Here is a 20,818-nt window from a genome sequence, read left to right as displayed (position 1 = left end):
CTAGATCTTGGATTATTCTGATTGTGTTTCCACAATACTCAAATTGTTTCTTTCTGGCTGCTTGCAATATTTTCTCCCTGATCTGGGAGCTCTGGAATTTGGCAACAATATTCCTAGGAGATTTCTTTTTGGGATCTATTTGAGGAGGCGATCGATGGATTCTTTCAATTTCTATTTTGCCTTGTGGCTCTAGAATATCAGGGCAGTTTTCCTTGATAATTTCTTGAAAGATGATACCTAGGCTCTTTTTTTGATCATGCCTTTCAGGTAGTGCAATAATTTTTAAATTATCTCTCCTGGATCTATTTTCCAGGTCAGTGGTTTTTCCAATGGGATATTTCACATTGTCTTCCACTTTTTCATTCCTTTGGTTCTGTTTTATAATATTTTGATTTCTCATAAAGTCACTAGCTTCCACTTGCTCTATTGCACTCTGCTTTGCTCGCAGCTCCGTGCATGATAGACCTCACCCAGCAACCATCCAGGCTATCCTGGGCTAGAGCCCTGCTTCCCTCTGCTATTTTGTGAGTTCTGCAGTTCTAGAATTGGTTCACAGCCATTTTTTATAGGTTTTTGGAGGGACTTGGCAGGGAGCTCCCGCTAGTCCCTGCTTTCCAGCTGCCATCTTTCTTAATTTGGTTTTTAAAATTCTCCTTTAGCTCTTCCAGGAATGCTTTTTGGGCTTTAGACCAGTTCACGTTCCCTTTTGCGGTATCAGATGTGAGTATAGTGAATTGGTATTTTGATCTTCCCTGTCTCCATAAAAAGAATCAGTGGTCCTCAGTTTTTTCATGTTCTTCTTCATGTTGGTTAGCTTTCCTCTCACCTCCCCACTCTGATTCTACCTCTCCCTTTCTCCTTCTTCCAAGAATTGGGAGATTATTTTTTAGATATCATCTCTTCATATGCATCTCACCTTGTGCCCTCTGTCTATATATATTCCCTCCAACTACTTTAATACTGAGAAAGGTCTCATGAGTTACAAATATCATCTTTCCATGTAGAAATGTAAACAGGTCAACTTTAATATTTCCCTTATGATTTCTCTTTCCTCTTTACCTTTTCATGCTTCTCTTAATTCTTGTATTTGAAAAAAATTTTTTCTATTTAACTCTGGTATTTTCTCAAGAATGCAATAAATTGGGACAGCTAGGTGGTGCAGTGAGTAGAGCACTAGCCCTTGAGTCAGGGGGGACCTGAGTTCAAATATGGCCTCAGACACTTGACGCATGTACTAGCTGTGTAACCTTGGGCAAGTCACTTAACCCAAATTGCCCTGCCGAAAAGCAAATAAAAAAGAATGCAATAAATTCATCTACGTCATCGAATGTCAATTTTCCCCCCTCATTTATTATACTCAGTTTTTCTGGGTAGGTGATTCTTGGTTTTAATCCTAGCTCTTTTGGCTCCCAGAATATCATATTCCAAGCCCTCCAATCCCTTAATGTAGATGCTGCTAAATCTTGTGTTATCCTGATTGTGGTTTCACAATACTTGCATTATTTTTCTTTTTTTCTGGCTGCTTGCAATATATTCTCTTGAACTGGGAACTCTGGAATTTGGCTATAATATTCCTGGATGTTATCATTTTGGGATCGTTTTCAGGAGGTGATCAGTGGATTCTTTTAATTTCTATTTTACTTTCTCTATCTAGAATATTGAGGCAGTTTTCTTTGATAATGTCTTGAAAGATAATGTCTGGGCTCTTTTTTTTTGATCTTGGCTTTCAGGTAGCCCAATAAATTTAAAATTATCTATCCTGGATCTATTTTCCAGGTCAGTTGTTTTTCCAATGAGATATTTCACATTGTGTTCTATTTTTTCATTCTTTTGGTTTTGTTTTATAATTTCTTGATTTCTATAGAGTCATTAGCTTCCATTTACTCCATTCTAATTTTTAAGGAATTATTTTCCTCAGTGAGTTTTTAGAGTTCTTTTTCCATTTTGCTGACTCTACTTTTTAAGGCATTCTTCTTCTTATTGGCTTTTTGGGGATTCTTTTTTTTTGAGATTTGGTCCAGTCTATTTTTAAGGTGTTATTTTCTTCAGTATTTTTTTTTTGTGTGTCTCCTTTAGTAAGCTGTAGATTCATTTTTCATGATTTTCTTGCCTCACTACCATTTATTTCCACAAGTTTTCCTTTATATCTCTTACTCGATTTTCCCAATCCTTTTTGAGTTCTTCTGTGGCCTGAGACCAATTCATATTTTTCTTGGAGGCTTTGCATGTAGGGCCTTTGACTTTGTGGTATTCTTCTGAGTGTACGTTTTGATCTTCCTTGTCACCAAAGTAAGTTTCTATAATCTGAGCTTTTCCAACTGTTTGCTCACTTTCCCTGCCAATTACTTGACTTTTTAACTCTTCGTTAAGGTAGGGCTCTGCTTCCAGTGTGGAGGTACTGTCCCAAGCTTCAGGCATACTGAGCAGCTGTTTTCAGAGATACTTCTAGCTAAGTGTAAGTTTTCAGTTCTTCCAAGGTGGTATGATCTAAAGAGAGGTGTTTATTCCTCTCCTGGTCTGTGCTCTGGTCCATGAGTGACCACAAGCATTCTTTTCTGCCCTGGAACTGTGAGGAGGGTTGCCTCTCCACTGCTGCCACAAGCTCTGCTCTGCCAGTGCTCCTCCTCGACCCAGAACTGCCACCCAGGACTGTGACCCAAATCCAAGCAAAGCAAGTGAATCTTGCCTCAGTGCCAGAAAAGAGACCCCTGTAATCTCCTGATCCATTATTCAATCCCCTTACTATCTATGGGCTGAGAGCTATGGAAGCAGCCACTGCCACTGCTCTTGACCCTGATGCCACTGCTGCAGCTGCTGCTGTCCTGAGACTCTGTTGGGGCCAGGGCTGGACTACATTCCTCTCTCACCCAGGTCTGACAGCCCTTTCCTACTGACCTTCTAAGTTGTCTTTGGTGTTTGTGGGTTGAGAAGTCTGGAAACCACCACAGCTGCCAGTGATTCAGTCTCCCGAGGCCTGCTCCAGGTTTGCTGGAGACTAGTCTGTGCTGGTGCAGCCTGCACTGGACTGTGCTCCTTTCTCAGCCTGCTGCAACAGACCTTTCTTGTCAACCTTCCAGGCTGTCTTCACCTCTCTGGAACTCAGTTTCATTATTGGCAAAATAAAGATATTGGACTAGATATTCCTTATGATTTATTCCAGCTCTATGATCCTATGACAGAAATCAATCAAATACATATCAATTCATAAAATATTTGGTCAATGAACATTTTGGGTAAGATGTTCTGCTTGGTGCTGGAGATATAAAGACAAAGAAAAAAAAACAGGCCTTGTCCTCGAGGAGCTAATACCATAGTGGGGAACATAAGCCAAATGCAAATTAAGTATGGTAGAAAGCAGAATGTGGTAAGCTCCTTGTTTCAGGCAGAGTCCTTCCCTAATGTGGGTTCTATAAGGAGTGACACTTGCCATCTGTTTTAGGTGGAGATGGTTGGGCTACAAGTAGGGAATTGCAGTGGCATAGAGAGCAAAGGAACAGAATAGAAAAAACTACTCTTGGATAGAATGAAGTCCTTCAAATGAAGGCAGAGGCAGGAAGGATGGAGTTGCTATAGGTCAGGAATTCAGGCCCAAGGTAATGAAGAAATTGAGCTGGATGTGGAGGGTAGGGAGAGAGGTAACAAGCAAGCAGTAGGTTTGCAAGATGTTTAGAAGACTGCAAGATGTTTATAACCTAGAAAGTGAAGAGAACAAATGCCCATGGTTATCATACCTTCAAATATAAGGGCTGGATTTTAAAGTCTCTATTCCATTAAAAGCAGCAGGCAAGGTTGCAAAGAGGATGTAACCAGTAAAAGTGGACAAGGGGTATTACCAAGATATAAAATTACAGCTATTTGCAGCTAATTTAGACGTTTTATCCAGTATTTCTCATGTCCTTGGAAGAGCCTTTGGGATCAGTTTCCTGGCTCTGGAATCTGCTTTATTCCTTGACCATTCCAGAGTGTTTCTTTCTGGCCTTACCAGGATCACATAGCATTTGGGAAAAAAGATGGAGCCCAGTAAACCAGCACTGGAAGCCAAGATGGCAAAAACCTCCACAGCCACCATTGCTTTCCCCTTGGAGCTCTGGTATGTGGGGAGGAAAGAGACCCACACACTGCAGAAGACTAACATGCTAAAGGTGATGAACTTGGCTTCATTGAAGGTGTCAGGAAGGTTCCTGACCAGGAAAGCCACCATGAAGCTCCCCAGGGCCAGGATGCCCATGTAGCCCAGGACACAGTAGAAGGCAGTTACAGAGCCCTCCTTACACTCAATGATGATGTGGCCAGGCTCAGAGTCAGTGTCTGTACCTAAGAAGGGAGGTGAGGTCCCCAGCCAGATCCCACACAGCAACACTTGGATCAGAGAACAGAGAAGGACAAAAGAATTGGAAACCTTCGGCTGCACCCACATCCTCATCCTGCTGTCTGGCTTTGTGGCCTTAAAAGCCAGAACCACCGTGATGGTTTTGGCCAAAATAGAGGAAACTGCCACTGAGAACACGATTCCAAATGTTGTCTGCTGAAGAAGGCAGGTTGCTGTGGTAGGACGTCCAATGAAAAGCAAAGAACAGAGGAAGCAAAAGATGAGAGAGATGAGAATTGTGTAGCTGAGGATCCGGTTGTTGGCCTTGATGATGGGAGTATCTTGATGCTTCACAAAGATAATGAGGATCAGAACAGTGAGGAGAGAAAAGGAGAGAGCCATGCAGGTCAGAGTCCATCCCAAAGGCTCTTGGACACTGAGGAAGGTCATTACCTTTGGGAGACACTGATCCTTCTCCCTGTTTGGATATTGATCTTCTGGGCACTTTACACAATTGTCCATATCTGTAGTTTATAACCAAAAAAGAGCATGTAGTAAGAATGCACTACATCTGAGACCTTGTAATGGGCAGTGGGGAAATGAACTCAGAAACACAAAAGTCCCTGCCCTCAAGCATCTTGTGTTCGTTTGCCTGATGAGATGTAAGATCTATACAGTTAAGAAAAATCTAGGTGATTAGATGAGGGCAAGAGAACCAACTGGGCAAGGTTTACTAAAAGGAAGATTACATGAGTTGTGAAGGAAGATGAAGATGTCAGTAGATATAAATGGGAAACATTGTGTTGTAGGCATGAAGCACAACCTTGTGTAAACTCTCAGAGGCAAGAGATAGAAAGTGAAATTTGGGGTACAGCAATAGTCCAGTTTGGATGGAAAGGAGATATCAAAAGACAGACTAATATGAGATAAGGCTTGAGGAGTAGGCTGGCTCTGAATTTAAGGGTACTTTGAAAACTAAATAACTAAATTTGACTAGTTTAGCAGCACTTTTTAGAGTGGGTGAAATTGAAAGGGAGAAAAGGAAGAACCTTTACAATAATTTGCCAAGACAAGGTAAGAGGTGAGAAAAGACTGAGCTAGAATGATGGCTATCTCTGGAGAGAAGGGGTTGTATAAAAGATCAGCATCAATAACAATGAAAACAGGGAGTCTATGAAGAGATTTCTTTTTGAAAGTACATGGGAAGGCACAGGTGAATGAAATCAAATAGATGTTGTTTCTCTTGCCCTCATTAAATCTCATCTGGTTTACTGAATTTTGTACATGTTACATCTTGTGAATAGAATGACTCTATGATCTTTTCTTTAAATATAAACCTGTACAAAATATAGGCAGAGAAAGACCTTTTATTAACATAAAATATTTATCTAAAACCAAAATAAAACATCATGTGTAATGGGGTCATGATAGCACCTTTCCCCCAAAATATAGGGGTAAAGCAAGGATGCTCACTCTCCCCAGTATTGTTTGTTATACTTGTAGCAACACTAGCAATAGCAAAATATAAGGGAAAGAAATTAAATGTGCAAAATGAAGTAAAGAGTAAATAAAATTACTGTTATTTGTTAATAACGTGATTGTTTACTCAGAAAATCACAGGGGATCATCAAGCATGCTGCCAAGAAACTAAGAATAGATTTGAAAACTAGAGGAATATTTCGTGTTTGTGGATGGGCTATGCTGATAATGAAAATGATGACCAAAGTTAATTTGGAGGTGTAATACTATGGAAATCATGTGTAACAACAATGTTTTTAGCAGCTCCTGTGGTGGTGTAAGAGCAGTAACAGGAGCATAAGGAGGGTGGCTAGCACAGGTTCTTTGAGCTGCTTTTCTAAGGAAAGCAACTTTAAGGGGTTAACAATCTTACTTTAATTAAACATACATGTACCACTCAGTTCAACGGGAAAAGTCAGCACCCTGGACTTCAGAGAGAATACAAACAGAAATTACAAGCAGAAATTATGAACTGAGCAAGATAAACATCAATCGACAGGCTTCTGTCTGATCATGACATTACGTACATAGTTACCAGAGAAAGAGGCATGAATATCTGGCTTTCCAAAGTGGGGGGGGGGTTGCTCAAATGGCTACCTAGAGTCTTGTCTGGCCAAATCACATGGACACTCTTCCCATGAGTAAGCCCTCAAAGCAAAATACCAACTTCAGAGCATATATACCCTGTTTAAGTCCCCAGGACTTAGAGCCTACTTAGCAAAAGGGTGTAGGCCTGAGGCTTAGCATCTATTTAGCAAAAGGGTGTGGGAAAGATCTTTAATCATTAGGACCACATCATATATCATTGACTCTTGATTCAAACAAAGGACACTCAAAGGCACTTGATTCCCTTAGTGCAGTGGTGGGATTCATCTGGTTTGCACCGGTTCAGCAGAACTGGTACCTAATTTTAAGTTGAATTCAGGCAACTGCTTGTTAGTAGGGGCAGGGTCTGTGCCCACCATGTCAGTGGCGGCCGTGGCACCTCCTCAGCTAGGTTCTGTGGAGAACTACTTCTTAATTTATTTGAATCCCACCACTCCCTTAGTGCTGAGAAGCATTCCAAAACAAAAGACAATAAAAAGTCCCACTTTACTTGTCATTACATCAAATTATCAAAATAATATAATGAACTCAATAAAAAAATAAAATGCGAAATTCAAGATCTAGAATATCAAGATAGATAATGGAATTTTGTAGGGTTGAAGTGGTATAGTTGACATAAGCAAGTTAACTTAGCAAGAACACCTCTAACTTGTTTTAAACTTCCATTTTGTGACCAATTAGTTGTCATGCAAGCACCTGAACGGCATATTTGGCAATGATATGTTTGTGTGTGTGCCCCAATCCAGTAAACAGCTATTAATAGCTTTCTTTTAAAAAACTTTGTCTGTAGCACTTAGCACAGTGTTTTAAGTGTATTAAGCAATAAGAGTTGCTTAATAAATGTTTATTGTATTCTTCGTGTGTCTCCCCAAACTTAGACATACCTGTTAATAACATGTGTCCCAAATCTTGTTAAAAACTGATAAACAATTGCTAATTATGTTAAATCTGATAGTTTAATTTCATCTTCAGATGAGATAATTAATTGGCCAATCAAAACTTAGATGTAACTTGTATATGTCCTTAGAGAGTGCTATAAAATACCACAGGAAGCCACAGATATCAGCCTGTTCATTAAATTTGAGCATCTCATGTCTACCTCAGATAGCACTATTCACATGCATAAACACAGAATATATATATATATGTATGTATGTGTATGTATATACATATATATACACACATATGCATATACAAGTTTGTACATATATATATACACTCATATGTATATGCATGTGCATATAAACACATATACACACACAATCTGTGTATGCATGTATTTTCACATATCCTCACACTCTCAAATAAATGAGTGGTCCAAGGATAGGAATGATCAGCTCCTAAAAGTGTTGCAAACTATTAATGACCATGGAAAAGAATGCAGTAAATCAATAATCATGAGAAAAGTGAAAATCATAACTACTGCAAAGTTCGCCTAACCTCCTGTAAATTGGCAATGGGAATAAAAGATGGGAATAGTCAATACTGGGGGGGTTGTTGGAAGGAAGGCATTGTTGTTGTTTGAGCTATAAATAAATACAATCATTTTGGAAAACAATTAAAATTATGCAAATAAAGGGACTAAAATTTCCAAATCATCTGACCCAGAGATGCCATTACCATGTTTACCCCAAGGAGGCCAATGATAGGAAGTTCTCATATATACCAAAAGATTTTTTTGTGGTGGCAAAGAATTGGGAACAAAGTACATAGATGCCCACTGACTGGGAAATAGCTAAACAAATTTTGGCACTTTAATGTAACGAAACAACACAATACTATATGAAATGATGAATGTGGTATATGGAGAAGTATCAATCAGAAAGCATTGCAGTCTAGCCTAGTCTCTCTCTCTATATGTATACATATGTCTGTATGTATGTTCACTTCAGCTACCCTAATCCTGAGGTCTCATGAATTACACACATCATCTTTCCATGTAGGAATGTAAACAAAACAGTTCAACTTTATTAAGTCCCTTATGATTTCTCTTTTTGTTTACCTTTTCATGCTTCTCTTGATTCTTGTGTTTGAAAGTCAAATTTTCTATTCAGCTCTGGTCTTTTCACTGAGAAAGCTTGAAAGTCCTCTATTTTATTGAAAATCCATATTTCGCCTTGAAGCATTTTACTCAATTTTGCTGGGTAGGTGATTCTTGGTTTTAGTCTTAGCTCCATTGACCTCCAGAATATCATATTCCAAGCCCTTCGATCCCCTAATGTAGAAGCTGCTAGATCTTGTGTTATCCTGATTGTGTTTCCACAATACTCAAATTGTTTCTTTCTGGCTGCTTGCAACATTTTCTCCTTGACCTGGGAGCTCTGGAATTTGGCTACAATCTTCCTAGGAGTTTTCTTTTGGGCATCTTTTTCCAGAGGTGATTGGTGAATTTTTTCATTTTCTATTTTACCCTCTGGCTCTAGAATATCAGGGCAGTTTTCCTTGATAAATTCTTGAAAGATGATGTCTAGGCTCTTTTTTGATCATGGCTTTCAGGTAGTCCAATAATTTTTAAATTATCTATCCTGGATCTATTGTCCAGATCAGTGGTTTTTCCAATGAGATATTTCACATTGCCTTCCATTTTTTCATTCTTTTGGTTCTGTTTTATAATTTTTTAATATCTCATAAAGTCACTGGCTTCCACTTGCTCTATTCCAATTTTTAAGGTAGTATTTTCTTCAATGGTCTTTTGGACTTCCTTTTCCATTTGGCTAATTCTGCCTTTTAAAGCATTCTTCTCCTCATTGGCTTTTTGGAGCTCTTTTGCCATTTGGGTTAGTCTATTTTTAAGGTGTTATTTTCTTCAGTATGTTTTTGGGTCTCCTTTTGCAAATTGTTGACATGATTTTCATGATTTTCTTGCATCACTCTCATTTCTCTACTCTTTTTTTTCCTCTACTCCTCTTACTTGCTTTTCCACATCCTTTTTGAGCTCTTCCATGGCTTGAGACCAATACATATTTTTCTTGGCGGCTTTTGATGTAGGCTCTTTGACTTTGTTGATGTCTTCTGGCTGCATGTTTTGATCTTCTTTGTCACCAAAAAAGATTCTACAGTCTAGGTCTGAGTGCTTTTATGCTGCTTGCTCGTCTTCCCAGCCAATTACTTGACTTTTGAGCTCTTTGTCAGGGTATAGCTGCTTTTAGAGTGGATAGTGCTTTGTCCCAAGCTTCAGGGCTCTTATGCTGCTGTTTTCAGAGCTACTTCTACTCCACAGCCACCACAAGCTCTGCCCCACCAGTGCTCCTCCTCCCACAAGAGTCACCAACCACAACTGTGACCTAGATCCACACAGGGCAAGGCAAAAGAACCCTGCCTCTTTGCTAGTTAAGTGCTCCCTGCACTCCTGCTGTGATCCACCACTTGACTTCTCCCTCTGCATGGGCCAGGGACTCCAGAAGCAGCTGCCATTGGAGCTCTGGAAGCAGTTGCTGGAGCTTCCTGCTCCTGCCACCCACCACTTCTGGGGCTGGGTCCAGATCTAGAAGTCTCACCCAGATCTAGAAGTTTTCCCACTGACCTGCTATGTTGTCTTTGCAGTTTGTGGGTTGAGAAGTCTAGTAAGTCTCACATTTTAGTGATTCATGGACTTGATGCCTGCTCTGCCCAATCTACTCCTGGCCTGGTCTGTCCTGGCATGGCCCATGCTGGGCTGTGCTCTGCTCCTCTGTGCTGCAATAGACCCTTCCCAGTGATGATCTAGGCCATCCTGGACTGGAGACCTGCTTCCCTTTGTTATTTTGTGTGTTCTGTAGCTCTAGAATTTGTTCAGAGCTGTTTCTACAGGTATTTGGAGGGATTTGGGGGAGAGCTTAAGTGAGTCCCTCTTTTCCAGCCACCATTTTCTCTTATCCCTTTTCTATCCAACCCAACGTCCTCTAAACAATGTAAATCATATCCTGCTGAACCAGATATTCCTGGATATAGTGGTGGGACATCTTCCCTCACAGTCCAATACTCAATATTTTGGATCTTATGTGTTTGCTGTTTTCTAATTTGCAGATTTGGGGTCATCATTCTGGATAGAGGTGTACTTAACTCTCAATGGTCTATTATTCAAATTATGTAAAGCAGTGAACAAATTATTTTTCCAATGTTGATATGAATTATTAGAACTTAACTTTCTAAACTGTTCTTTCAACAATCCATTCATTCTTTCTATTAACCCAGATGCTTGTGGATAATATGGAATATAATGTATCCACTCTATATTGTTTAATACATGACATCTTTTCATCTCATTACCTTTGAAATGTGACCCATTGACACTTTAAATCTTCATTGGGGTTCCATAATATAGACTTATAATATCTAGACTTTTACAGTTGCTTTTCCTGAATAGGTGTCAGCACCAGTAAATATAAATTTGCGTCCTTTATCTTGGGGTAGTGGTTCAATATAATCTATCTGCCAAATTTGGGCTGGAACTTTTCCCCTTGCTATTTCCCCAGTTACTACTTGAGGAACAGTTCATTCGTTTTCCAATTGACAGATATAACATTCCTCTGCTACTTGCTTTAGCAATGAATAAGATATACTAGTACCTTGATCTTGTGCCCACCGGGGTGTGGCCTGGACCCCTAAATGGCCATCTGCTTGGTGGATCCATTTTGCTAGTACCAGATCACCAGTTGGTGTCAGAATAGGGAAAATATGTTCAGTAGCAATCTTAGCTAGTCAGTCAGCATGTGCATTGTACTCATATTCTGGCTTAGTGAGGGCCACATGAGTGTCTACATGAAAAACCGGCAAACTAGTAACCAAAGACATGTTCCATATATCTTCCCATAATTCGTTGCCCCAGACTTGTTTGCCATGAATTTCCCAATTTTGATTTTTCCACATTGGCATCCACATAGCTAACCCATTAGCCACTGCCCATGAATCAGTGAATATATGACACTGTCCTCCTTTGTCTCTTTTACTAGCTTGATGTACTGACATAAGTTCAGCATACTGACTACCTCCACCTATCCCAGTATTTTCCAAAGTCTGCTTAGTATGTGGATTATAGACTACTGTTCTGCAATATCTTTTATGGCCCAAATATTTTGCTGTCTCATCAGTAAACCATGCATGTTTCTTCTGTTCTTCTGTTCTTCAATTAGTCCATCATTCTGTTCTGCAGTCAATCATCAATCCATTGTTCAGTTTCTAACAAAGCTCAATATGCAGCTAACAACTGCTTTTCCAAAGGTGTATATTGTAATCCAGATGAAGGTAGTTTCCTTGACCAAAATCCTAAAGGTACATTTTGGCTTTGTTGTTTCTGCCATAAATCCCAATTCACATAGTTATCTTGTACAGTCACTTGTAATTCCTCCAGTCCATTTTGCCTAGGCCATGAGTCCAGAGCCAATTGTATAGCAGCTTTGGCTTCTTCACAAGCTTTACTCTGCTCAAGTTCCCAATCAAATTCATACTTTTTCCTAGTAACTTTATATAAGGGTTTCAAAGTCTGTCCTAAATGCAGAATGTGGTGTCTCCAATATCCAAATAGTTGTATAAACTTTTGGGTCTCTTTCTTATTGGTGGGGATAGGAAAAGCTTGAATCTTTTGTGGAGCTTATGGGAGAATTTCTTGCAGGCCTTCATTCAATTGTATACCCCCAAACTTTACAGTTTGAGCTGGCCCTTGAATCTTTCCAGGGCTAATTTCCCATCCTTTTCCTTTCATATGCTCAATTAAAACCAAACTCTTCAATTCTTTTACATTTTCTCATTGTATCATAACATCATCTATGTAGTGGGTAAGCTGTACACCAGGTAACTTTAAGTCATCCAAATGTTCAGCCACAATCCTATTACAAATAGTTGGCTTATGCAGATATCCTCGTGGCAATCGGGTAAAACTACATTGTCGGGCCTGCCACGTGAAATCAAACTAGTCCCATTGTTTAGTCTATTGAGATCATAAAGAAAGCATTGGCTAAGTCAATAACTGTGTACTACGTCTCATTTATGGATCCTTTCAATTAAGGTAACAGTATCTGGAACAGCCGCACACAAGGGAGGAGTCACTTTATTCAATTGTCTATAATCCATGGTCATTCTCCATGTTCTGACTTTTGTACTGGCCATATAGGATTTTCCAATGAATGTTGTAGGGATTAAACTCTTGCTTTAACACATTCCTTTATAATATTGGCAATTTCATCTTACCCTCCTGGCATATGATACTGCTTCAAAGTAATTCCTTTAGAAGGTTCAGGTAAAGTGATTGGGTCCATTTGTACTTTTCCCACTAATATTTTATTAATTCCTGTTTTCCTTGCTGCAGATTGGTATCTCCCCTCAGGTAAATTCAGAATCATACCTTTCAATATATCTATTCCAATAATGTATTCAGGAATGGGTACAACGACCACAGTATATTCTTTCTTAGGCAACTGCCCAATTTGACTTGTTTGACTTGTTTGGCTGATATTTCAGCAGCTCCTAATCCTGTGATAGTAACAGGAGTTCCATGCCTGAACTTCTCAGTATTTCCATAAATCAAGGTGGCCTCCACCCCAGTGTCTATCAATGCCATAGTTATAATATTTGATCCATTTTTTTCCAATATATAGTCAGATTAATATGGAGCCTGTAATCCCATCTGTGTGTTTCTTTAATCTGAGCTGGGGTTGGGCCCATTTCCTAGTCTTCTTGAAGATGTGACACACTTGAATATAAGGGTTCAATATCTGTAGGATTTGTAGGGCAATTCTTCCTTCTCTATTCCATCTGCTATAAAACCCCCTATCTCAGTATATTTTGTATAGCTCATTAGTTGGAATACAATCTCTTCTTCTAAAATCTACCCCTGCTGTCAATAGAGTAGTAAATTTTTCTTTTCTTGTGAGTCTATTCTGACATTGAATCCACTGGCTATTTACTCTTCTCTTTTGAGGAAATTTATCTTTTCCCCAGTCTCTTAAGTCACTTGACTATGAAATATTATCCAGCACGTCTGAAAGGGGTTTCTCTATTTCTGCAATTAGCAGAGTCAGAATTAGGTGTTTTTAAGTAGAGGGAATCATTTTAACTATTATATTCCTACAATAGACTCCCTAGGGAGTATTATAGTAGACTTCAGTGCTCACCAACGTAATAGCAGTCTTCATTACCTCCTCCTTTAACTTTCTCATACAGTCCTTAAGTGAATACCAGGGTCTATCTGCAGTAGACCACATAGAATCTGCAGGATATTCTCTATTACAACCTCTTGATGGCAAAGCAAACAGATTGATTGTTTGGTTACCTCTTTGCAAATGATAATCCCTAAAACCTTGCTGTACAAAAGGATTCTGACTAATGCTTATGAATCTCATACAATCCACAGTATCTACAGATACTCCTGCGGCAACTTTATCACTGATTCTCACCATCCAAGATATTTATGATTCTCCCATTCTCTGGGTGAACTTACTCAAGATATCTGTGATTTCCTGCTGTGTAAAATCCTCCAATATCTCTCTGGACACTTATCTTGAGTTTCTTCCCTCCTTCACTGTATGGGGCACACTGCTGTTTGAGGATCTAATAATATCTCATTCTTTGTGTGAGACATTGTAGCGTTCTGTGCCTCAGATTCTGATATTGTATCATCTTCTCTAGACTCTCTCCCCTTGTCACCATGGCAACCATCCTAGCAGTTAGAGCAGTTAGATTTGACCTTGGCTGAACTGAAATGCACTCTTGATCTCCTTGGCTCCCTCTGCCTTCTAGCTGAATTTACAGCAAAATTAGTAGATTCCTGAACAATAATCTGTTTTTCTGCCACCTGAGACTCCCCATCTTGCTGTAGTATAGAAATATTCTCATTTGGTCTAACTGTTTCAGTATCTGTCTGAGTCTGATTTCTTTTTCTTAACAATCTGTCCCTGCTTTCATATATAATAAGACATGCTGTAAGTAAAATCCAGCCTCATCTACAGAGTGCTGTTGGCAATTCTCTCCCTGGCTTAACTGTAATTTCTTGCAAACATCTTTCCAAATCTCTAGGTTGTCCCCTGCTTTAGCTTCTGTTTCCATTCCTCACAGAAACCAGTGGCTTTAGACCATTCCCTTGCTAGTGAGGAATAAATTATATCATCCCATCCTGGGATAAACATTTCTTCTTCTAAATCCCTTCTACCTACAAATAGAGATATTATACCTTGTGATCCCATGCTCATCACCAAATGTGTCAGCAAGGCAATAATCACAATATAGATGATAATTGTCGAAATGCCTATGTGGTTCTGTATCAGAAAATATACAAGACACTTCACATAGAAGGTAGAAGAAGTAAGCCATTTATTCAGGCACCAAATAACCAGATTGCTAAAATAATAAGTCCACAACATCACAGCAGAGAACCACTGCATCCCACAACCATCTGGCCCCTCCTGGGGCCTTGCCACCAACAAGCAAAATTACAGCCCAGCTATCACACATCTTCTCTCTTTCCCTCAGCTCTAACTGTAGTAACTGCTCTCTCAGCATTTCCTGTGATACAATTTCCTTTTTCTCTCAGCAAACTCCTCCCACCACATGTGAGTTAGGCTTCTTGTGATGTAAACAGGTCACATAGTCTATTAATGAGAGGGAAAGATCTTCATATCTAAATTGCTATTACAGGACTAAACAAGAATGAACTAGTTATAGTTTAAAATGAGATAATACATGTGTTCCCTCTGAACCCTATCATCATCAGAGGTCATAAATATCATCTAATTAAGCAAGACCTGGGAGTGATTATATTATATTTTGATGATCTTAAGAGAATAATCAAGTTATTAGAAGTCATTGTCGCTACACCCCTATTGCAGATAAGGAAGTCCACAAGTGTTGAACTTTGCATGTATTTAAGAACTTTTAAGATATATTGATAAGTTATTTTGATCATTTATTTTTTTATTCCTTTTTTTGGGCTTAAAATACTTTTATATAACATGGCTCTCTTGGAGGGGGAAATAGAGCAATATTGGGAGAAACTATCATGATATAAAAAAGACATCAATAAAATTAATTTTGAAAAAAAATAAATGATGCTGGCTAGGAATATAGTGAAATATGGAAAGATCAACGTGAACTGATTAAAATAAACAATATACACCACAACTACAACAAGATAAATGGAAAGAACAGCCAAAGAAAATCAAAAGTGAGCATTGAAAAATTATAATACATATGGCACAAGAAAAGAGGTAAAAGAAAATGCCACCATCCTACTTTTTTCCAGAGGCTGGAGGTTCACAAGTGGTGTTTATTGCACATATTTTCAAACAGTTTTTAAAATGTATTGATCAGGTATGCTCATTTTTCACTTTCCTTTTTAATAATCTTTGAAAATATTATTCATTATATGGGATGAATCTTTAGGTAGGGATACCAGGGGACTTTAAAGAGTGCTTCAGAGCCTGGATAAAGAGGAAATTAATAAATTTAAAAAAATGTTCGAGTGATGGAGAAGGTAACTGTGACATTGTGAAATTTGTTGATAGATAGGATAGTGGTGCTCTCAACAAGGAAAGGGAAGTTTGGACAAGGGGCAGATTAGGGGAAAGATAAAGAGATCCATTTTGAACATGCTGATTTTGAGATGTCAAAGGGCCATTCTGGAAGAGATGTCCTACAGACAAGTGGCAACAAAGGACTAGAATTCAGAAGAGTAATCAGGGATAAATGAAGAGATCTGGAAATCATTGGAAAAGAAATCGTCCTTGAACTTACAGGAGCTGATAAACTGCCCCAAGGGAGAATGTATTGAGACAAAAGAAAGACCAAAAGAGAATCTTTAGGAATCCTTATACTGGTGGGATTGGAGATGGATTGTAAACCATCGGGCACTTGAAGCCAGTGCTTATTTTCCCAATTGCCTAACATAATCCCTAACATATCTGAAGTACTTAATATATGTTGGCTTAATTGATTGAAGCCAGCAAGAGTTTGAAAAGGACAAGCTAGCCAGATAAAAGGTGAACTAAGAAAAAAAGTGTCACAGTCACAGAAAACAAGGGAGGTGATAATTTTTCAGAAGGTTTGGGGGTAGGGGATGACTATCCAAAGCTACAGAAAGCTCAAGAAGGATTAGGATTGAGAAAAAGCCATTGGAAATAGCAGGAGCTATTGCTGATCTTGAAAAAAGCAGTTTCAGTAGTGTACTGGGATCAGAAGCCTGATGTTAACGGGAAAAATCAGAAGCAGTAGTGTGTTAATGAAAAGAAAGAGACACAGAATGATAGCTTGAGGTGGTGTCAGGGTCATGTGAATTCCTGTTTTTATAAGGATGGGTTAGACCAAGGCATGATGGGGAAGAGCTGGTAGAAAAAGGGGACCTCTCCCCAGTGGATCAGTAATTAAATGGTATGAACAGCTCATTCACAGAGCAAGAAATCAAAACTATTAACAAGTGAGGGAAAATACTCCACATCATGAAGTATAAAATAAATGCAAATCAAAGCAACCCTGAAGTTCCATGTCACACCAAAATCCGTTACTTTGATGACCTTCCCTGTTTCTATTGAGAACATCACCATTCTTCAGGTGTCCTAGGTTTGCAACTTCAGCTTTATGCTCAGACACTTACCTGTCTGGTTGGAAATCTGTCTGTCTGGGCACTGGGCACAGTCAAAGCAGCAGGCAGGCTTTCCCTCCTGTGGAATTTTCCTGAATCCAGCCCCACAGTGATCAGTGCACACAGCCTGGAGGGTTTAGGTAGTAACAAGAGAAGCAAGTGAATCAGGGCCTGGCTCTGGCCTACAGAGTAGAAGCTGTGCTGCTATATGAGAGTTAATGATACTGGTTCACAATAGTTAAAGATATTCTTGATGTGATTCTTACAGAAAAGAGTAATTTTTAAGTCATCCTTTGGTACTTTTCTTTGATGACAAAGATTCTTTTCAAAAATTTGTATCCTTGGAACCAGGAAAATTCACACGGTACTCAATTAACAATCATTTATTGAGCAGCCAAGGTGGCAGATTTCAGAGAGCAACTCGATTGAACACTCCCAAGATTTTCCTCCAAACAACTTTAAAATAATGCCTCAAATCAAATTTCAAAGTAGCAGAGCCAATAAATGTTTGGGGTGAGATATTTTGCTAGGCAAAGACAACGTATGAAGTCAACAGGAGAAGTCAACCCAGTGGGGTTGTGGTCAGCCTGGAGTACAGTGCATGTTATAGCAATACCAGCAATGAGCCTGGGGCACAATTACAACAGTGGCAGCAGCCGCTTCAGGAGCTCTCATCCCAAAGATGGTAAGGGTGTTAGTTTACTGGTCCAAAAGAGATTAGAGGGAAACCTTTTGTGGCACTGGGTGCCATAGCTCAAATGCACTTCTGGGTCACGCTGTCAGATCACAATTCCAGGGTAATGAAGAGCACTAGTGTTTGTGGTTGCAGGGGAGAAGGAATTTTCCTTCAGATGATAAGTAGTATCTATCTAAAACCATCAGCAGGCATTATCTATAATGGGTTTAAGCTAGAAGTCTCCTGAATAAGAACAGGAGTAAAGTAAGGATGCCCATTATTATTCGATATTGTACTACAAATGTAAGCTATAGCAATAACAGGAGAGAAAGAAGTTCAAAGAATCAGAGGAGGCAATGAGGAAACAAAACTATCACTTTTGTACACAATATGATGATGTACTTAGAGAATCTTAGAGAATCAACTTGAAAATTACTTGAAATAATTAACAACGTTAGCAAAGTTGCAAGATATAAAATAAATTCACATAAATCCCAGCAAGAAGAGACACAAGGAGAAATTCCATTTTAAATGACTCTAGACAATATAAAGTACTTGGTAATCTATCTGCCTAGACAGAACTTGGATCTTCATGAACACACTTAAAAAACACTTTTCACACAAATGAAGTCATAACTGGAAAAATATCCATTGCTTATGGGTAGGTGGAGACCATAGAACAAAAAAAATGACAATTGTGCCAAAATTAATTTACTTAGTGATATACGAATCAGACTAGCAAAAATTATGTTGTAGAGCTAGAAGAAATAATAACAAAATTCATCTGGAAGAACAAAAGGTCAAGACTATCAAGGGAATCAATGAAGGAAATGTCAAAGAAGGTGACCTAGCAGTAGCAGATCTCAAACTGTATTATAAAGTGATAATCATCCAAACAATCTGGTACTGGCTGGGGAATAGAGTGGGGGGTCAGTAAAATAGATCAGGACAAAATACACAGCAGTAAATGACCATATATAACAACAATGTTGCTAGTCACTGCTGTGGAGGTGAAAGACTAACAAGAAGACCAACAAGAAGAGCACACAGGAGGGCTGCTAGCACAGATGCTTTGATCTGTTTTTCTAAGGAAAGCAACTTTAAGGGATGGACAATTTTACTTTATTTAAACATACATATACCATTTACTTAGTTCAGGGGAAAAGCTACACCCTGAACTTCAGAGCAAATACAAACAGAAATTACAAACAGATCAACAGGCAGACTTTTATCTGTCTAAACAAAACACAATACATACATAGTTACCAGGGAGAAGCACCAACATCTGGGATTTCAAAGTGGGGGTTGCTGCTCCAACAGCTACCCAGAATCTTATCATGAACACTCTTTCAATGAGTGTGCCCCCAAACCCAAAAGCCAACCTCAGATCTTATATAAACAGCTCTAGGCCCTGGAGCACTTGATTCCCTCAGTGCTGAGAAGCACTCCAATAACAAATAGCAAAAACTCCTACTTTGCTTGCCATTACATTTGAAAGACAGGACTCATCAAAGGTACTTGTTTACCTCACCATTCCAAAAGAGAAAACAGTAAAAAAGTTCCACCTTAATTACCATAATATGATGTTAATCTAGTGTTTGATAAATCCACTGATCTCTGCTTTCAGGATGAGTATTCAGTATTTGATTGAAACTGCTAGGAAAACTAGAAAATGGTATGGCAGAAACCAGGTATAGACCAATATCTTACATGAAGTAGCATTACACCAAGACCTGATAAAATGGATACATGATTTTGACATAACAGATGATAACATAAGTGAATTAAGGTAGCATGCCATAATTTAACTATCAGATCTATGGATCAGGAAAGAATTTATGATGACACAAAAGACAGAGAGTAATGTGAGATGTAAAATGCATAATTTTGATTGTATAAAATTAAAAAGGGTTTGCACAAAGTGAATGCAAACAAGGTTAGATGGTAAACAAAAAGCTTGGGAAAAACTTAGATCAGGTATCTCTAATCAAGGCCCTCATTTCTCAAATACATAGAAAATTGAGTAAACTTTATGAGAATACATGTCATTCCTAATTGGTGAATGGTCAAAGGATATAAACATGCAGTTTTTATATGAAGAAATCAAAGCTACCTGTAGTCACATGAAAAATGCACTAAAATTACTATTGATTAGAGAAATGCAAATAAAAACAACTCTCGGGCACCACATCTCTCCTGTCAGATTGGTGAACATGACAAAACAGGAAAATGATAAATGCTGGGGAAGATGTTGAAAAATTGGAACACTGTTACATTGTTGGTAGAGTTGTGAACTGATCCAACCATTCTGGAGAGCAATTTGGAACTATGCCCAAAGGGCTATAAAAGTGTGCCTACCCTTTGACCCAGCAATACCACTTCTAGGGCTGTATCCCAAAGATATCATACAAGTGGGAAAAGGACCCTTATGTAAAAAAAAATTTATAGCAGCTCTTTTTGTGGTGGCAAAGAACTGGAAATCAAGGGGATGCCCATTAAGTGGCAAATGGCTAAAAATGTTGTGGTATATGAATATAATGGAATACTATCATGCAATAAGAAATGAGGAGCAGATGGACTCCATAATAACCTGGAAAGACTTACATGACCTGATGCTGAGTTAGAGGAGCAGAACCAGGAGAACATTATACATGATTACAAGCACACAGTATCTGTGATGACTAACTTAGATATACTTGGTTCTTCTCAGCAATGCAAGGTTCTAAGACAGCCCCAAGAGACTCATGATGGAAAAAGCTATCCACATCCAGAGAAAGAATTAGGGAATCTGAATGCAGATTGAGGCAATCTATTTGCTCTCTCTCTCTTTTTCTTTTTTGGTTTTCTTTCTTTCTCATGGTTTATTCCATTGGCTGTAATTCTTCTTTGCAACTTGAATATTGTGAAAATAAGTTTAATGTGAACGTATATGTAGAACCTATGTTGGATTGCATGCTGTCTTGTGGGTTGGGGGGAGGAGTGGGTGGGGGAGAAAATTTGGAACTCAAAAACTTGTGGAACTGAGTGTTGTAAACTAAAAATAAAAAAATAAACTAAAAAAAAGCTAAAAAAGAGCTGCTATGAATATTTTTGCACATACATACATATACACATACATACATATACATATATCTGTATATATATATATATATATACACATATA

The 20,818-nt window shown here is 38.7% G+C and overlaps 1 protein-coding gene across 1 annotated transcript in view; it reads right to left on the bottom strand.

Moving 5' to 3' along the window:
* Positions 1–3,508: 3,508 nt before the first annotated feature.
* The window catches only part of LOC118837813 (vomeronasal type-2 receptor 26-like), a 35,550-nt gene continuing 18,240 nt past the window's right edge, over positions 3,509–20,818 (bottom strand). The window contains exons 6-8 of the mRNA XM_036744910.1: positions 16,986–17,106; positions 3,939–4,833; positions 3,509–3,533 (exon numbers count right to left, since the gene is read on the bottom strand). Of these exons, the coding sequence (XP_036600805.1) occupies positions 3,509–3,533; positions 3,939–4,833; positions 16,986–17,106 (1,041 nt within the window). The remainder of the gene's footprint in view (positions 3,534–3,938; positions 4,834–16,985; positions 17,107–20,818) is intronic.

Source organism: Trichosurus vulpecula, chromosome 2, assembly GCF_011100635.1.
Source record: "Trichosurus vulpecula isolate mTriVul1 chromosome 2, mTriVul1.pri, whole genome shotgun sequence".
Classification (NCBI taxonomy): Eukaryota; Metazoa; Chordata; class Mammalia; order Diprotodontia; family Phalangeridae; genus Trichosurus; species Trichosurus vulpecula.
This window is presented reverse-complemented; position numbering and strand designations above follow the sequence as displayed.